Raw genomic sequence first — 14,678 nt, 5'->3', positions numbered from 1 at the left:
GTAATTAATATCCGCTTAACATTGATCGATGCGAAGATTTCAATTTTTGTTCATAAATGAACCTAATATTAGCAAGGAGATGATCCTCTTCTCATACGTATTTCAGCGTGCTCTTACCACATATCGCGATGATACGAATACCATTTTTTTTTTCAATATTACAACGCAGGAATTTAAAATGTACCTATGTTTCATCGCTATACGTGTAGAGTCGTTTAGAATGAAAAGCGTGAATTGCGATCACTAGGTAATTTTAATTTAAAAAAACTTGACTCAAAATCACGGAGGGTGAAAGTATTTTTTGGAAAAGTGCCTTTGGTAATATAATCCGATTTATATAAGAGTATAGTTCACGAATTAGCAATGAGGCAATTAATTCAATGAAACAGTTCGTACGTGATAGTTTTAGGAAGTATCGACGTGATCTGATTATTAAGAGCTTTATATTTATAAATATTAAAACTCGTGCCTATCGATTTTGGGGTTATATAATATTATGTTGATAGAATAATAATTAATAAGAACGTACGTTAATTACTATTTGGTAACCTAATCCTGGACCTCTTTAGAAATTATTTTAAAGTGTTGTTTTTATCAATGATAAATGTTCGATTCGATATAAATGTAGAAGTTCGAGAACTATAGGATGTTTACAAACGAATATAAAAAGCTTTATAGTTGAGAGCACGTTGAGAGTGAGAAGATATTCAATAACTCGAAGTTCGCTTGATCAATATTTGTCTGTTCTTGAGCATTAAAAAGGAAAGTGCATGCAGTGCCGGCGTTAAGGGGGGGCGAGAGGGGGCGATGGCCCAGGGCGACAAATTCTGGGGGGCGCCAAGGTTAGAGTCTCTTGCCTCTCCTGGTGCAAACCTTCAGAACACCTCAAGTGGGCGCCACAATATTTTCGCCCGGGGTGTCAGTGGCCCTTACACCGGCACTGACTGTGCATGAAAATGCTAAAAATATGTAGACAAAAAATACCTGCATCCAGTGACAAAAATATCACTAGATAAGTTTTACATTTACCCTACCCATTTACTAGATACATTTTACCCAGATTTAATCTAGACGAAATCCGTATTGGCAGTTAGTTCCAGTAATTACGATCACCTGACCAAATTGAACAGATGAATAAATAAGAAACGACACCGACTTCATGCAGATTTCTACAAGATTTCTCTGCAGAATAATGATATTTTTTGTTCGATTAGGAAATTTACACTGATGCAGATCGCAAGGCAATAAGCGGACAATATATCTAATGTTAAATTTCATTTATCTCTGTTGATAATATGTTGCCAATAGATGTGCCTTATTAAACTTAATATTTATGAGTTTATGGCCGACAAATATTCTTCTAGCCCTATTCTGAATTATCAACCGATATAGGAGGAGGTTTTTTGTGTGTGACTATCCTGTTTATTTTTCTGGGCTGTTCCATCTTACAACACAAAAATTAATCCAAAGTTGTTTTCTAAATTTAGGCTTGATAATATCAAAACAAATGAGTACAGTCCATCTCGTATTTACAATTTAATCGTGGTTTTTCTAAACAACAGAAATAAGCTTTAGCAAAAAATTCGAAGCTAAAAAAGGAATTTTCTTAGAAGTCGTTAAGTATTCTCCATTCTTTAATAAATATGCTATTTATGAGAGAAGCATTGCGTTAAAATTGGTGATTTGAATTTAATGAAGCGAAAACAGCCTTAGGCCGATTCTTCGCAACTGAAATGCTTTGATTCATTCAATTGGAATAAAATGCTACGTAACAGTCTTAATTATAACTAGGGACAGTATCTACTCCAAAAATTAATTTACACAGATGTAACGTTAATAATTAATTAGTTTTTGAACGTAAACTGAATATTTATTATTTTGTTATTTTTTTTTGTATGATATTATTTTTAATGCAATGCAAATCGGATAAAGTTAAAAAGCTTGAATGAAGCGAGCGAAATCACGTTAGAATTTACAGATTTATTATTAAACAAAGTATCCGGCTTGAATCTTATCTGATTTAATATTCATCCCAATGCTTCTCAGAAATCATTATTTCTTTTAATAGAACACCTTATCTATGAACTGATCTACAATTCATTACAATTTCTTATAAGCGATATCTTAGACTTAATGCGTAGCTTGGAACATTTCGATGTGGATCATTATAACATTTAACTATGCAAAAATAAACACGGGAATTTGTTCCGTATATTAAAAAGAAAAGGTTCATAATTGTATAAAATTCTTTTGCAAAGGATGTGTGGAAACTTATAAATGGTAGATCGAACCAGTCTCGATAGATATCGAAGCATTGAGAAGGTGTTAACGACGCTATTATAATTAAAATGCTTGTCGCAAAGCATTTGAATTAAGCTCACGATATGTCTAGATTATATTATATAAATATGTTCATTAACTCCATACAAAACTAACAGTTCCAAACTCAGACTAATAATTATTATTGAAATTTTAAATGACAAAAGACAAGGCTTTGTTATTTAACTATCGATTTCAATCATACGTTTTGACGAATCGACATTTTGAGCTCAAATATTATCGTTAAATCAAATGTGAAACCAAACTGCTCCAAAAAACAAACGACATATTGGATGAAGCACATTCCAAACTCTATGGCCGCATTGTTTTCATGATAAGCGTAATTCGCAATTTCGTTCGAATAGAAACAGCAAACATATATTGACATCGGATCGAAAGAGCCCAATGACCCGTCACGGAATAAATGGCGTGAAACGGGATTTTCTCTCGACCAGTGTGTCTGGAATTACGCCATCGCTATAAAGACGTTATACATTTAAACATGTCGATATCTAATGATATCAGTGAGACTTATCCTTACTTACTTCTGAAACTGAAAGAATTGATCTTTCAGAGTGTTTTCTAATAGCTTTAGAAGTTGTTGCTTATAGAAGTTTGGCAGTGCTAATTACTAGTAAATAGTTTTTACTTTCAAACAATTTTATGACAGGAAGAAAGTGAATTAAATATTTTATAAGCAGGAGATGAATATCATAAAAATTGTTATGATCATCCAACTTTCACACATAAAGCAAAATCAAACAAAAACTTGCATCTCAATATATCTACGTAACGATTTCCTTTTTAGAGTCTATTCACATTGACTAGAGATTCATAAACTGTTAACAATTCAAACTGATATGAAAACTTTGGTTACGCAAAATTCATGTAGGAAATATTAATATTTGTTTACCTACTCAGGTTTCTTTATATACGAGTAATATTTAAGGTTAATTATGTTAAATATTTCAACAATTTCGTAAATCCTTAATTACCTTGCTAATAATATGTGGTAGACTTTGAAACTGGGAGCCAACAATTTAAAATAAATTTCCATTGAAGCTTGGCTGGTTAAAATCTTCGGCATACTTTTGCCGTCGTCATTGTGTGGGGATTATGTTTTGCATATAAATTAAATTTTAATTTGTCTGTGATTTCTTAATTGCTTGAGATAATTAAGTATAATTTGCCTGGTCTATAAAATACTTTTCTCTTTATATTGCTATGTGATCGCAACTTAGAACCTCGTAATTTCTACACTGTCCACTAAAATATGTCGCTTACCGCACTTACTTGATATTTACTACTTGCAATGAAACCTTAAAAATGCATTTAAACTTTTTACAAACACGACTTTCAATGAGCTCTTACAGTTAAGCGAAGTGTATCATAGAAAATGGTAAAAAATACTAGTGGCCTCTCTTTCAGGTTATATGAGGTGTATAACGAGATTCCACCGCTTTCCAACTATGGAGAGATAGTTTCACAATAAGGGTTTATTCACACTACAGTATACTCTTACTTTGATTTTCTAAACAGATAATGTAACAGTAATATGGGGACGATTCAAACATTTTATATTTTGGTTCGGTTTGGCACATAACTCTATTCAACTAAAACTGCCGACTTCCTGTTCCAATTGCTTTTTTATATTATTTACTTCATTATGAATATTTACATTTTATTTACAAAACTGAAACAAAATATAAATATTGCTGTTTAGAAATCATATATTTTCCAAACTTGTACACAACAAATGTATTATCCTTTATAATATACTTCTTCTTCTACCGATTGCCTCTGAATATTGATACGATATTTTACCCAAAGCAATCGCAAAATTGCGATACTTCATTTTTTATTTCATCCGATATTCTTTGATCTATTATGCTCGAACATTTTCTGAATAAGCACAAGATCATGTCACAAAAATCCCGAAATTTCTTTCATAAAACTGCGGTTTATACACATTCCCACTTTTTTTATTTCAGCAAAAAAGCTTTCAAACCCGTTGACATCAAAGGGGCTTTGAATTTTGCATAACATATTCTGTGGCCATTTTCAATCAAAAACAAACATAAAACGACGATCACTTTCACCGAAATTAATATAAAAACGGTACTAAAAAGCAAATGTTTATAACTCTGTCTGACCCACAAGTGAGATTGCAAAAGTTTGTACTTAATGACTCGTGCAACAAAACCAAAGGCTTTTGGAAGTATGCAAGTAAAAAGCGTGAATGCATGCTGATTATTTTTTTCATTACTCGTAAAGATTTATGAGATGTGTATGGCTAACTAGGTTTGTTATTAATGAGGTTTTTTGTATGTTTCAATGCTGAACATGTGTGCATTTGAGAGAGGAGAAAATTAATTACTGAACTTCTCTAAATATAAGGCTTGGATATTCAGTCTTCAAGATGCATTCCTACCTATAGACAAAAAATAAAAATTATCATGTAAGTTTAGATGCTTCTTCCTTAACTAGATCAGATTTTCACAATTTCAAAATCTTTTAACATAAAAAAGGAAATCAAATGCCAGTCCATTGAAACTTTTCTCAGCTACAATTTTACTATAATGGAAATAATTAGGATTTCACAAAAGTTTTAAAACATTCAAAGCTTCATAACTGACTTGAGAACTGTAACCGCGTATCTCAATTATGGCAGTTAAAACTTCTGTGAGGACTTGGAAAACAGATTGTCCATTATTATGGATTTAAGAATATATTTTAGTTCCTTTATTTAACTTCAGAATGAATTTTCCTTCGAATTTACCTATAAAATAATAGAAGAGATAGTAAGGTAATCACTACATTTTCGAAAAAATTAAAAAAAATTACCACCATCATGATTCATGGAGCATCAATATCAAACAGTTGTTTTAAATAGAGATATGACATTTAACTTTAAGTTCGTTTATTGTGTTCTTTCTGCCTTGTCTGAAATAATTTCATTAGCAGAACACTAATAAATTTAATTCAATCGCGTATTGGTACAAAAAATGAAAAAGGTTGATTTAAAAGTAACTAAAACCTACATTTTTTTACAACATAAAAGTTTATTTTTCCACAAAACATTGAACGAATCTTTTCAGCTGCGAGTCATTTTGCACTCATGAAATATGCAGAGATGCATTTGGCGGACTGTGGAATGCTTTTACGAATTATTTGGTATGCTTCTATCTTTCAGGTAGGCGTAAAGTGGTTGCATTATGAGCTGCATTTATATTCCAGCAAGGCTTTCCAACTTTTCTTCTTAATTTATTCTTTCATATCTTTGCTATACATGATGTAAGTACATGACGTCTTTTATATAAGTAGTAATCGCAATAGCAATACAGTGATTCAGTATTTCAGTGTTTGAAAACAAATTGGATTATTTTTACTTTGGAACTATCGAATTTCGCACAATCGACAACAAACATTTTTGAAACTTTTTCACTATTTCATATCTATATGAATTCGAATTAAAGAACTTTTTAACGTGCGTTTATTCATCCGTATGTTTGTATGTTACCGACTCCTTAGACTAGAGACTCATTTTAAGATAATTAATAGCTATATTTATTACTTTAATTTAATTATATTTTACTTACCGGGTGCGCGGGCGGCATGCATATGTCGCGTGAGAGCGCGCGCGGCGCATTACCGCACTTTGAGGATGCCAGCACACTCCCTGCAAGACAATAATACTAATTTATCAATTATAGTATAGAACATGTTTATATAGAAAGAATTTATTACAATTATCTCGTCCGTAATCACGCATAGTTATATCATACAATAGACAATACTTTAATTATTATCAATCATAACAGAAAATTTGTAATGTAGGTACTTGTTTCTGAGTATTTAGTTCTAAAAAGCAGTCTATTTTTCATGCCGTCATCCTAAACGCAATTCCATGTCTAATAATTAATTATTTACTTATTTTACAGAATTCCAAAACGTGTGAACTTTTCACACGTTTTAATAAATAGAACTCTTTGTGTTGTGCATAACAAAATACAGATTAAAAACTATTATAACATCATTAAATTAATGTTACTTATCTAGTTACCAAAATATTCTAGAACATTATTAATTTTTTCCTTGAAACATTCGAAATAGGCTAGCTTTAAACCGCGATTTCTCTCGTGATCAAAACTTTTATGCCGGAGAAACTAGTTTCATAAATCCATTTACAGGCCATAATTCATTGTCCAATTGTCGATATAGAGCATCGACAATTAGACAATGAATTATGGCCGTATATATAATTATCGATATATTAGCAAGATAGAATACAAAATTTTCCCGTTTCAACTTACAAAAAAAAACAATTTGAAATAATATATGTATTTTAAAGTTAACTGAAGTAGATATTAGTATCTTCAAAACTAATATTGCTATAACTCCGATACAGCTTACTCATGTTCAAAGTTAAATAATTTGGTTTCGCAATTAATTATTTATGTCAGACTTCGGGAACAGCTTCCTGAAACCTGACCTTATTAAAATAATTTGGTGCTGAAAAGCTTTTTTAAGCTATTTACTTTGACGCTTTAGGAATAATAATTCGATGGTTTTTAACGTGAATATTCTGGTATGTTTCTAATTTTTTTTTCATAATTGATATGAATATTCAGGATTTAACACTAAGAGAATATAGTATAGTTTTAGATTTATTAAAATCCTGGATTAAAATACGAAACAAAAGCGAAATACGCTTTAAATACTGAGATAAAACTAAAAACTACAATAACTTTAAGACAATAGACTTTAGACGCAAATACTCCTACAATAACTAGTGCATAAATTCACTAGTTTCAATACATTTTAATATCTAAGGTGTGCATTTATAATATATTAACAAATGCCTATTTTTGTCTATAGCATTTAAAATGGTTTGTTAAAAGTTCTCTGTACTATTCAAAATTACTTAATAACCACTCAAACAGTACCTACATATTTTATCACTTTGTAAGTAGTTGTCTACACAATAATATCACAGTTTTATTTCCTATATTGTAATACTGTGATAATATCAAATGGCAGCCTATCAACAGGCTAAACTATCGTTATTTTCGATTTTATGTGGATTTAACTTTTGCATTGTGTACGTATTCATGACAATCTTTAATGCATATAGATACCTACTTCTTAAAAATAATAAACGCTTTAGAAATTGCTCGTATGCGTGCATTTAATAAAAACATAAACATCCTCCTCTAAAAGTGATCCATGGCGTGTCGCAGTAGACATGTTTTGCATGGCATCTACATATTCATGAAGGAAAATCTACTGAATAATGAATAGGAATAAACGCTACATCGTATTCTGTGAGGGCAATCGTTATCAATCAATTTCGGTATGATATTGTTATAGATAGGAAAGTCGAACGTAAGACAATTAAATAAGTTGACGTAAAAAATATCAGGGTTGTCCTACTGCGTTAACGATTTCTATGAAACCTTATCAACTCCATTGAGTCATGTAAATTTCCTATAATATAATTATATTTAAGAAGTCCTTTGTTTAAACAAAGTAGCCAAAGGTATAAATACAAATTGTAATAAGTAAATAAATGAAGTATGACTCTATCAAAATCGAACAATCTGCAAAATCTGTTCACAAAATAAATTAACAAAACAATAACGAAATCATTATGTGCAAATGTGCATTCAAACCTCCATTCTGCGAAGTCACAAATAATTTACAAAGCAATTACAAGCGTTCACTTTTAGAAACAAAAGGCAATACAGCTTGTAGTACCATGTACCAAGTTAACGGCAGCGACGCGTGTGATTTTGACAAAATATTATAACTGGATCTTGTCAGAGCGCGGGAGTTCCATGTTTCATTGTAATTGCTCTTTAATTACTGGGGTCTTTGGCCTCTGACATCACAGTTTTCGCCTTTTGTCTTTTGCCTAAAACGGACCATGATTCCAGTAAAGGCGAATATGCAAATCATTTTTTTACGTTTTAGACAAGCGGTATTATTGTACTATTAACACTTACTATTAATTTGCTGTTATAATAGAATTAACAATTTAAATTAAACATATCCATATACCATGTACAAATTATTCCGATACACAGTTATAAAGTAACGTACGTTTATTTAAGGAATAAAATGCTAAGGTTCATGACCCTACATTAATTCTTCTTAAAATGGTAATTTAAGTATATTCAATTAAGTTATTGCAAATTAAATTTTTACTTTAACAAAAGTTTTTCATAGGTATTTAGTTCGAGTATAGTATTAATTTATTTAGTTCGAGTTAACCCATACCAAGACATATAATGCCACAGATCAACAAAAAATTAAAAATGATTCGAACATAATTAGCCACGCAGCATAGGTATTGCCGATATAATTACGGTAGGAGTGCTAAACAACCTGGTATTCTGTCTAGCGGCTATCTTTAACTTAATCTAGCGACTAGCGAGAGCGCACTGGGCCGAGTAATTGTAATCTCTTGGTGGGTAATTGTGCTTTCATACAATACACGAGCCCTTCGACGTGTTCCAATACTCATATTGCAACTGTAGAAATTTCTCAAACATTTAGTTTCGACATCCTTCAGAGTTCAGATGCGCTAAGACAAATTGCGACGTTTTCAAATTGTTTTCAAGTTGCAATTACATAACATAATAACATAGGTCCATGATGTAACTCTTATAATAATCAATCGAATCATGTAAATGTAACTGTTTTCGTAAGTACCTCTAGATATAGATATTTGCACAAGATAACATAAGATACACATCCGTACATACACTAATTAAGCAACTTATTTCACATAGAAACACTATGTTAGAATACCAATATAACAAGTTTATTGCTAATTTAACGGATTTAAAACAAGATTTTCCCATTTTATGATTTTATCCACCGTGCCATAGAGGATTCAAATATTCACCGTACCTAATGCAATACCATAATACTATCACATATACTAAAAAATTACATATTTTGAGGGTGGATCAAAAATTGTTCAGTGAGACTACCCGCACATATTGTATTTAACCGTATTATGTTTTGATGATCAATCTTAAATGTTCACATCTAAGGTTCACATAAACACTATGTTTGGGAGTTATTAATAGAAACAGTTTGAATATTAATTTACTTACGAAGCAACGACAAAATACTTTTATTTAATTTATCACATTGCATTGTGACAATTAAATCCCACCAAAAACATTTTCATGTAAAATGTTGCCAAGACTAGCCTGAATGTAAAATGTTGTCAAAAAGTTATCAGATCTCATGTAGAGCCAAGCTTCTAACACTACACGCCCTAACTCTACAAGGCCTAACTTCACAAACTCTACACCTTAGTCAAAATATGTGACTTGGCCATTTCGCTACATTTACATCGGCGTAAGGTGAAAAATTAATTCACTGTTCATTACTTTTGTGTTAAACAATAGCTCTTGTAGTAACGAACGGCCAAGCCACATATTTTGACTAAGGTGTAGAGTTTGTAAAGTTAGGCCTTGTAGAGTTAGGGCGTGTAGTGTTAGAAGCTTGGCTCTACATGAGATCTGATAACTTTTTGACAACATTTTACATTCAGGCTAGTCTTGGCAACATTTTACATGAAAATGTTTTTGGTGGGATTTCATTTCTTTTTGTAAGTTGTTTGTAACAAAATTTTATGTCGATTAAATTTTTATTTTTTTTTAACAAGGAGTACCTATACATATATATATATCTAGGGGAACCAAGTTTTAGATTATTAGATTAGACCTCTACCGTCATCAAAATTTAATTTAAAATTACAGGTCTCATACAAACTCCCATCCCCTAGTTTAAGGGGTTGGGGGATGAAAGTTACAAGTTTTATAATTTTTTTGTTGTTTGTGTGCTAATACTAGCTTACATACAAAATTTCAGCTTTCTAGGACATTAGGAAATACCTTAAGAATTTTGATGATCATCAGTGAGTCAGTGACGAAATTAGCGTTTTTTAGATATAAATAAAATCTGAAGTATAAAAGCTAATGTAATTAAAACTTAATATGTTCAATAAGTCCGCTATTGACAATATATCTCGAAAATTTTGTTGATCTAGCATAATCCAAACCTAAGTTATGAGGGTTCAAAAAAACGTCGAAGCGCTTCGAGAAAAGGTAGGTAGTGCCCGTGCGCTTCGCTTGTTCGCTTGGCTCGTCTTGGCGGGGGCACTACCGTGCCCCCAGATTAAATTGAAAAAGATCATTTTCCAAGTATAGGCCATCTTCATTCCAGTCCCTTATCGACATGAAGGTAATTTTTTAAATACGCTAATAATAATTGTTGTACTGAGAAATCGTAAAACGAAAAATACCTACAACTATGAACTGAAAATAAAATAAGCTTATTTAAACAAATAGTACAGAGAAACAAGAAGTACAGGGTGGCGCCAAATTTTATTCATTCTGACAATTTTTTTTTTTACTTGGCCTATAATTTCACAGATTACAAAATCATAAGCAACAATAATATGTTCATCATAATGATTGAGTATTACCATTAATATAACCAAAACAATCTGTCTTCATAATAAAATGTATGTCGATCGATTCCACAACATGCGCCCTCCCATTTCTCAACGTCACATCTTCGATAAGGGATACCTAAATTTGGTGCCGTGCTGGATCCCCTTATCAGAACATTAAATATCAATAGACGTTACACTAAGAGGTGAAAGTTGGATAATTGTGACGTGACATTTATTATTCAGAGATAATTTACGCCTTTTCCTTTCTCCCATCACATATTTCGTAAGACCTGTAGTTTCGTTTCATTAATAATACTTAAATCAAGTGGTAAGAACGTCTAATACGACAATCTCTTTATGCTTTTACGATAATCTTGTTTAATTAGAAATATGTTATTAGTATTTTATTAATATTAAGATATGGAATTAGATTCATGTGTTTTTTTTTTTTCACCAAACAATTAATATTAGTTAACTTCTAATTTGTAAGGGGGGTAATAAATAAAATCTGGGCGCCACATCCACAAACTTAAAACTTCAAAATTATTTTAAAAACAATTACTTATAACTTTTTTGCAGTTTATTATAACGATAAATCAGGAATAAAATACCTAGCAATATTTATTATCTGCATCTAATTAGTACAATTTGAGGATGGCAATATTATTATCTGTGCGTGAATTCTTTACTCAAATTATGGCGGGCAGATGCAATTTACCAATGAGCGTGATTGTTTTTGGCCTGTTTTGTTATAAAAAAAAACAGTTGTAAATAAGTGTAAAATTAGTTAATAATCTAATGTTATTATATCTAATAATAGTAAGGGATACGATGGTCTATTTTCATCATTTTGTTGTCACGAAAGTGGTGATTACATATCAATTACCTACATTCTGCAGTTGGTAAAAGCAAATGCAATTAAGATGTCAACGCTACGATGTAGGCAAAGAAATTTGTTTATTGCTCGACTTTATATTCAACGTGGGTGTTTTAACATTGTCAGGTGAGTCTTTTTCTTTTTTTTTTTGTCTTTTAATAGTTTTTTTGTCTTTTAATAGTAAAATATATGTTCTTATTAATTGTGTACGTACTTAATGGGTGATTTTTTGGAATATTTCAATTTATAACTCACTAGCTTGCCGCCCGCGGCTTCGCCCGCTTTGACTAAAATCTAATAAATTATATACTAAAACCTTCCTCTTGAATCACTCTATCTATTGAAAAAACCGCATCAAAATGCGTTGCGTAGTTTGAAAGATTTAAGCATACAAAGGGACATGGACAGAGAAAGTGACTTTGTTTTAGACTATGTAGTGATTTTCGTACATCCACAGGTACCTACATCTTTGACTGATAAAAGTTCGAGTCGTATTTGAAGCTTAAAATCTATCATAATAGGTCTGTAGTATCTAGTAGACATTATTCAATCGTAACTAGGTTTAATTATTACTTTTGTACGTATGTTTATTAAAACATGTATGAATAATTTAATATCTAGTTTATTAATATGAAAACATAAAAGCATTCAAGAATATATTATTGACTGGCAAACATCTAGATTCAAGGCAGAGACAAAATTGAGCCCCCAGGCCCAGATTACAGGTCCTATTACCAGCGCATTACCATCCAGTCATCAATTAAACTGTAGTATTGGACCGATGACAAGTCCGACTCGTGGTTAAACTTGAATTTATATCATTGGTGTTCTCCATACGTCGTTAACTTCAAGCCTGTGATTGGAATTACATATCTTTACACATGTAGTGATGTGCTCAGTGAAATGTCGATGATTTTGGTGTAGAATATTTATCAATTTTACTATGGGACTGTATTAGTAATGTTTTGTAACTAGATTTAAATATGTGTGGAATACTCGAATACATTAATTTATTTATGGCTAGCTAAATATTCTAGTACTTCGCTCAAAAATTTATAAAGTATCGATAATAAATTATGATACCTCAATCAAAATCGGTTTTACCATATTAAAATGGTTACTTACATTCTACATTTTTACAAAAGTATAAGTGTAAAATTCTTTATTAATTTATCTTCCACCATCCATAAACTCCAATTACATCACATGCGAAATCCATTGAAGTCATATCGATGTAATTACGATGAAAATTCATTTGTTCCGATATATATAAGTTACCGTTTAGCCATAAAATTGCGTCAAAAGCACGATATTAAAAAGCACCGCAATAAAACTGTGATTTCTACAAGGAAAACCTTTTGCTCTCACCTGCACGCGAGTACTTATTAAAAATTTAAAATATTAATTTCTTTACGGGCGCTAATTCGCGCCGATGCGTTCCAGGTCGTTGCTACATATTCTAACTCTCACTACGCATGCGCGCCACTAACATACTCGGATAGGGTTGCCAGTGTATCATTATTGGATTTTATCGCCGTTTTTTGTTCAAATACTTTTATAGCTATTTTGTATTGCTTGTTAATTTTTTGCTCTTGTACTGTTAAGGTAGGTTGCTTAGTGAAATATTAAACGTACCTATTATTTATTTTAAAAAGTATTGTAGTTATTCTCTTTCAATAGTTATGGATAACAAAGAAATTTAAATATTGATACCTACTTAAATTACGTTAATTTTAAAATCATCTCAAAACCAGCTATTTCTCTCACATACCAAATATTTAATTTAATTTAAGATATTAATTAAATCATTCAAGCCTTTCATTATTTTTATTTAAATTAAATTTTCCGCTTTCTTCTTCTATCCTAATCAACTATCATTTACAGCACTGATTTTAAAAACAAAGTTATGCATTCACTACCGATTCACACGTCTCCAATTAAAAAGTAAAAACTACAATTTCGCGGCTCATAAATCAGCTGATATTCTAAATGCCAGTAACCCTACGCGCGCACACGCAGCCAATCTCCGCTACGGCAGAGATTCGTTGCATTTTGCATGAACACAGTATCTAATATAGTCGTATAAAGATATCGTGAATATTACTTGTGTTCTATTATTCTGCATTCGTGTTGCTCTCGATCGTTTCTATCGTAATGACATTGATGTCTTTTATTTTAAACGATTTGTTATACTATCACTCGCCGCCGTTTTTGCATGTCTACGCGAATCGATTTAGTTTTTAATTGTGAGAGCGATTCTAAATATTATAATAAATAAAACTCGACTGAAAATTGGAATTTAAACACAGTTTAACTTATGAGTCATATTTCATTTAGTTTATTACAATGTTACGAAGTTATTACACACTAAACAGATCGCAGCATCTAAGCGCGCCGCTCCGTCGATTTCGTGCACTTTATCATTCATGTGACGACTGAGATTTCTAAATAATTTAAATACGTGCACGTAATAAACGCATATATCATTAATTAGCCATCTACTCTTTCGGAATTGGGTTTGTGATTCGCGTGTTTTGTTATCGATACAGACTTTTTACATGCCGGTCGGATCGTTAACCTAGTAACTAACCTAACACAACACTATTTACACACTTATCGGTGATAATATCGTAATTTGTGGACGCGTTTGCGTCTCGAATATGGAGCAGGTCACAGACTTACTTTTTCAATAGCACTAAGAAGGAATCCGATTGGCACACAGAACCATATCACTATCACAGGTGTATTTCGGACGCACTTCGCGAGTGGACAGATGGCGCGCGAATAACACGTGCGAACGGAACTGATGCGCGGGCGCAACTGATTCGAACACGGTGAAATGTATTGGGATGCTCGACAAAATAGCGAACTTATTGCAATTCCGCAGATGTAATAGAGATGGGCTCCCTTTGAAATGCGGTTTGGAAATTATGGATTACTTTTTTGCGGAGGCTTTCCCTGCGGCTTGCGCAATAGGCGATGCATTAGTCCTTACTCCTTTGAAAG

General features: G+C 31.8%; 1 protein-coding gene across 1 annotated transcript in view; it reads right to left on the bottom strand.

Moving 5' to 3' along the window:
• Nucleotides 1-14,477, bottom strand: part of LOC123696794 (serine proteinase stubble-like) — an 89,504-nt gene extending 75,027 nt beyond the window's left edge. Inside the window, exons 1-2 of the mRNA XM_045643162.1 lie at nucleotides 14,355-14,477; nucleotides 5,919-5,998 (exon numbers count right to left, since the gene is read on the bottom strand). Of these exons, the coding sequence (XP_045499118.1) occupies nucleotides 5,919-5,940 (22 nt within the window). The 5' untranslated portion in view covers nucleotides 5,941-5,998; nucleotides 14,355-14,477. The remainder of the gene's footprint in view (nucleotides 1-5,918; nucleotides 5,999-14,354) is intronic.
• Between the last annotated feature and the right edge of the window lie 201 nt (nucleotides 14,478-14,678).

The sequence above is a fragment of the Colias croceus genome, chromosome 13 (assembly GCF_905220415.1).
Source record: "Colias croceus chromosome 13, ilColCroc2.1".
Classification (NCBI taxonomy): Eukaryota; Metazoa; Arthropoda; class Insecta; order Lepidoptera; family Pieridae; genus Colias; species Colias croceus.
Note: the sequence above shows the minus strand (reverse complement) of the source record. Positions and strands in the feature narration are given on the sequence as shown.